This window comes from Atractosteus spatula, chromosome 23, assembly GCF_055471065.1.
Source record: "Atractosteus spatula isolate fAtrSpa1 chromosome 23, fAtrSpa1.hap1, whole genome shotgun sequence".
Classification (NCBI taxonomy): domain Eukaryota; kingdom Metazoa; phylum Chordata; class Actinopteri; order Semionotiformes; family Lepisosteidae; genus Atractosteus; species Atractosteus spatula.
In genome coordinates, this window is record NC_142728.1 from 3,756,671 (window position 1) to 3,762,431 (window position 5,761).

At 42.2% G+C, this 5,761-nt stretch overlaps 1 protein-coding gene across 1 annotated transcript; it reads left to right on the forward strand.

The window, feature by feature from the left end:
• Positions 1–1,935: 1,935 nt before the first annotated feature.
• Positions 1,936–5,350, forward strand: LOC148816078 (P2Y purinoceptor 3-like). The gene is made up of 2 exons (XM_088940703.1): positions 1,936–2,078; positions 4,220–5,350. The coding sequence occupies exons 1-2, from the start codon at positions 1,986–1,988 to the stop codon at positions 5,258–5,260; spliced, it is 1,134 nt and encodes a 377-aa protein (XP_088796829.1). The 5' UTR covers positions 1,936–1,985; the 3' UTR covers positions 5,261–5,350.
• Positions 5,351–5,761: the final 411 nt, after the last annotated feature.

Sequence of the window (5,761 nt, forward strand, 5' to 3'; positions counted from 1 at the left end):
CGAATATCCAGATCCATATCTACAAATCTACAAGTCCATCCCAATCTCTACAAACATGATGCACATCCTCAGATTACAGGTGAGTTTCCCGTAGGAATCCCACTTGTGTTACTAATCTCTGTGTGTTTCTTTAAATCAACAGCAACACAATCATGAAGACAGCTCAATCCAGAGGTCTCAGAAGCAGTTTCTATCCCAGATAATTTCCAGCCAATAAAAATGGAAGTGAATAAATCTGAACAGTCTCCGTTAACAAAATGGTCCGATCTTGAAAACCTAAGGGCTGGATAGAGCAGGCCATACTGGCTGAGTAACGTGTTTATTTCTCTTTGTAGTCTTACGAGTAAGTCCATACATACTGTACAGAACAGGCATGGCATTGTAATTGAATGGCATGGTGTTAAATTGAGTCTCCCCCTGCCACAGTTTGTCCCCCTCATCATATTTTTATCAGCGAACAAGTCTGTCCTGACATGCAAAACCAACGTCCTGACCGCCTCGTCGTTAAAGAGCTTGTGGCATTCTCCCTAAGTTTATGGGAGTTAACCCTGGTGTCCTGGTTAAATTCCTCTCCGGGCGAGTACTGTGCATTCTGCCATGCCTAAATTTCCCTCTGCAGTCATTCGGTGAGGCTCTTTATGTCTTCTCTACTAGAAGTGGGGCCACTAGTGCATAAGGGTTCTGGGTTCCCTCCTAAATGAAAAAGCTCTCTGGAATGAAAGGCGCTATATAGACTGCAGGGAGCTTTATTATAATTGGTCCTCCCAGCCATGTCACTTCATGGCGTTATTGCAGGCTTGGCCGTGTTAGGTGTCAGTGACCTGACAGGGGCCTCCAGAATTCAAGCAATGCATTGCAGGATATTGGTGGCATGCTTGCTGACACTGTTGTCTCTCTCTCTCTCTCTCTCTCTCTCTCTCTCTCTCTCGACCCAGGATGGAGCCGGAGAGGTTGGCGGCCGTGGAGAGAGAGAACAGGCTGCTGCAGGAGAAAATGGCTCACACGAAGAGCACCCACAGCAGGGTGGGGCCCTCGAGCACCTCCCCGCCCAAAAGGTGAGAGGGCTTGCTTCTTTGCCTCTATAGAAATACTCTTTACCGATCACTGCCTAGCTGACACTGCCTACGTTGCAAATCACTCAGCCCAATAGAACTATTCCCGATAACAATTCCAAGTTGAGAATCACGGTTCTCAAATTGTTTTGTAACGAAGAGAATAGGAATGATAATATAAAGATTTCACCAACATACAGTAGTATCAGAAATGACTCAAGTGATTAAGATTTTAAATAAATGACTTTGGAGAAGCGCATCAATACCCTTATGTATAGCAACTTCCAGCAGGTAATTATCCTGGGAATCTTTCTCTGGGAAGTGTAAGATCCAGATTAAGGACTTTCCTTTCAAACATTTCTAAGTGCCTTTTGAAAAACAGCAATGTAACACTTTGAATTACACTTTCTTTAACATAAATCAAACTTAAGCCTTCTTGTGGGGCTACATAAGATGTTATTATCAACCTTCAGAACATTCTATGAGATTTTGTTAAAGTAGGCATAATAGGTGCACAAGCATTCTTAATAAGTTCACATTACTGTATGTTTTATGTGTAGATTTGTGATCAGGCTTAGCATTAGGGTTACTGAAATGTATGTGCTTGTTTTACTACTTGGAAGGGGATCCTATAGGGAAATAAATATGACATCTCACATAACGTCTACTAGACTACATAGAACCTAATTCAAAGGAAGCATTAATCACATATTTTGTACTTTACAGTAATGCATAATGAGGCACTTGATAGGATTCATGTTCCTGAAACAGATGTCATTTCTGCTTCCCTATTGAAAGCAGTAACAGGTTTCAGTATTAATACAGTGTGGAAGAATATAAGAAGTGATGCTTCAGAAAAATCTGGCAGTATGGCCAAGTTAGTTCAACAGAGAGACGGAGGAAAGTGAGGACGTTTGCTCGCAAGCTGACTGGATGCTTGTTCTACATTTCATACTGAAGAAAATTAGTAAGTCTGAAACGCCACAGGACTTGAACTCCAAGCAGCTGACGAGTAGCCAAGCTAAGGTAAGAAATCCTCTAAAGGACAAAGGACCCTCTGAAAAACTATTTCAGAGATGACATCTGACAACAGACAACAGTTATTGCTGTGACAGCATAGATGTATAAATCTTGTAAGAATAAAACTGTTGGTCACAGTTCTGATACAGTAATCATACAGTATGTCAATTAAATCTCATAGATTATTCCCCAAGATTAATGGCTCTCACACTTGATACCACCAATGGGAGGGTTGGAATTTTACAAATATTTATGGGATATAAGGACCTCATCTCATTTGTTTCTGTTCCTGTGTTCTTAATTTCTTAAAGCTATTCACTAGTTAGAGCAAAAATCGGCCAAACGTTAATCTCATTGTGTTTTTATTTGAGTTATGTAATGGACAGACAGTATATCGGGTAGTTATTATTTCTAAATATTCTAAACGTGTAAGTCAAGTGGAAACGATAGGCAACAATAGTTATACAGACAGCATCAAAAAGAACATTTCAAGAGAATGTTGTAAGATATAGGGCATACAGAAAAACAACTTAAATTTTCTTGTGGTTAAGCAGCTTATAACATTTAAATGCAACACAAAGAAGTAGGTTTTGTTGTCGGTTTTATGATTTAGGAAGTGCAACACATCTTCTTTTTTTATTCCTCTTCTTCCCCTTCTTTTTGTACAGTAATTTTTTGTAAAAAGCTGCTTACAGTATTTTAAGCAATATACAGTATGCAGTGTTAAGAAAAGCTTTCTGACACTTTCTGTTTTTTATCTTAAATGTAATTAGATCTTCATGAAATGCTTTAATTTAAGATACAGATGTTTTATAACACATACACGTCATACTGTATATACTGTATTTGGATAAATCCTTGTCAACATGTCTTTGAACCCTTAGATTCAGTAATGTGTGACATCCCCTTGAGCAGCAATACTAGAGCATTACTAGATGCTCTGTAGTTGTTTATCAGTCTCTCACATCAGCTTTTATGTATGTTGGCCCTTTTTAATTTTACAGAATGGCTTCAGGCTGGTATATTTGATGGTTTCCGTGCACAAACACCTTGCTTCAGGTCCTGCAATAACATTTTAATAGGGTTCAGGTCCAGATTGTGACTTTGCTGATCCATAATGCAAACTTTCATTTCCATTCTGTTGATTTGCCGGTATGTTTTAGTTCATTCTCTTGCCGCACGGCCCATGCTTCTCTGGTTCAGCTGGTAAATGGAGAACCTGACATGCTCTTTCAGAATCTGCTGATACAATGCAGAATTCATGGTACCACCAATGATAGAAAATCATCTGGGTCCAGAAGCAGCAAAGCAACCCAAACCATGATACTCCCACCGCCATGCTTGACGTTTGGGAAGAGGTTCTTCTTTTGGGAGGCTGTGTTTGGTTTTCACCACACGAAACATATCCAAAAGTCAAATTTACAACCCTGTCAGAGGAGACTGGGAATTTTAAATGTTTTGTTTCATTGTCAGTAACCCGCAAGGGGCCTGTTAAGAGCAACAATTAAGAACAATCTATTGAGTTCAAAGGGTAAGCCTGTTCATGAGTCCACTATGTGTATATTATTGAGTTAAACGTGAGTTACTGTGTCTATCAGAGAGTAGGTGTGGTAGAGCAGCCCTTTATCTGGCAGAACTAGGTACGTTGAGCTCAGGTATCCGCTAGCGAAGGGCTCAAAGACAAGATGATCTCGCAGAAGGTTGTGAAAGAACAGAGGTGTGTAAGAGTAGGAGGGTCTGAGCCTGAGAGTCTGCAAACCGAGGGCTCAGAGAATTTATCATATATACGTCTCTTGCTTATTGCCCTGGGCCATGTAGTGGCACCACTCGTGGGGAAGAGTGCTTGTGAGTTGGGGAAGTAAAGCAAAAAAGATCCCCAACAGGCTGTGAGAGCTGTGTCAGACACTGTGGGCGTGTCTGTTTCATGCCATGCCTGAAATATATTGTGTAATCCCTTATCAAAACTACCTATGGATAACTCAAAGAGATCCTAAGGAGAATGGGAACATTTATATCAAAACATGGTACACATACAAAAAATTACACTTACTATTACACATACCTTCGATAACACCTTCCCAACAGTATAAATACTGTAAAAGTTTCTCTTTTATTCCTGCATTCATTTCTCTTTTATTCCATCTCAGGAGGAGACTGAAGTCATTTTTCCAATGGACCCAGCCTTGTCCAACAGTACCCAGTGCCAGCCCCACAGACTCCACATCGCCCTCCCCTGCCTTCTGGTTATAGTCTATATCAGTGGGTTCTTCCTGAACGGCCTGGGTCTGTGGGTGTTTGGGTGCCACGTGAAGAAATGGAACGCCAGCATGGTGCTGCAGTTCAACTTGGCCCTAACGGACGTGCTCATCACACCCGTGGCTCCCTTCATCGTCCTCTATTCGCTGACGGACCACTGGCCCTACGGACAGTTCCTCTGCCAGCTCAAAGTCGGTCTGCTGAGCGCTCACATGTACGGGAGCATCTGCTTTCTGACGCTCATCAGCATTCACCGGTACCTGACGGTCGTGCAGGGAGCATCCAAATCCCGCTTTGCGGACAAGAGCTTCGTCAAGAAACTCTGCCTGGTGGTCTGGGTGGTGCTCCTTCTCCAGGGGCTTCCCTTCTTCGTCATCCTGGAGACCTCGGAGATGCACAACTCCACCAAGTGCCTCAGCATTCACCAGTCGGGCATGGCGGTGCTCTACTTCTCCTACAACGTCGTCGTTCTGGTCGCGGGTCTCGTCGTTCCCTTCACCGTGTGCATGGTGTGCTACAGCTGGCTGAGCACCTACATTTCCAGACTGAACACCTGCAGTCTCAAAAGCCGGGCGATGAAAGCCAAGTCTGTGCAAGTGATCGCTGTCTGCCTGCTCATCTTCACTGGCTGCTACGTCCCGGTGCACGTGGTCAGAACAATAGGCGTGACGGTCAAGCTTTTCTTCCCAGCACATTGTGAACTCTTGCACAGGACTGAAGTCAGCTACTACGTAACTTTCACCATCTCCAGTATGAACTGCTGCTTGGATCCTCTTTTGTACTGTTTTGCTTCAAAGCGCTTTAGAGAAGCGTTTCAAAGTTACATCACGTCCGTTCGATGGCTGTTTCCTGAGAGTCGGTGTCTCAAGCCTTTGAGAAAGGCAGATCCTACTGGTTCAACCAATATTGGAGAGTCAGCGGAAATACTGTAACGGAGCTGATGTAATTTATTTAATTCCCCACTTGATGAAGATCCCACCACTTTTGCCAGTGCTAGATTGGTCTTGCTCCCTAACTGTCCTGAGGTCCCGCAGGGAAGTACAAAAAGAAAAACATCATTGTAGTGTTCGACACAGAAGGTGCTGCCTACCCACTATCTCAGTATTCAGAATTGGGAAACAGCAAAACCAATCACTGCCTAAATCTGACAAAAAATATTAGACAGTAAATTAAATTAGGACAGGCCCTTTCTGATTTTTATCCATGTTTTCAACTTTATCAGATAAAGTGTGTTTTGTTTCCAGTAATTCACAGTATATATCATCTATATATTGTAATAATATTTTCTTGTCTAGAGCACTAAATGTTTTACATTCTTTATATCCTTTAAGACGTATCAGTTTTAGAAATTTACTTCATGTTGTGTCATGATCCTCATCCCTCCTCTTAAGGGTGCTCTGACCCTTTCGTATTTTAGTGCATTACGTGTACCT

Bases quoted from the DNA above. Each gene is read 5' to 3' on its own strand.
- LOC148816078 (XM_088940703.1), top strand. From the start codon at position 1,986: ATGCTTGTTCTACATTTCATACTGAAGAAAATTAGTAAGTCTGAAACG. The intron at 2,079-4,219 runs GTAAGAAATCCT...ATTCCATCTCAG, and splicing joins TGACGAGTAGCCAAGCTAAG to GAGGAGACTGAAGTCATTTT.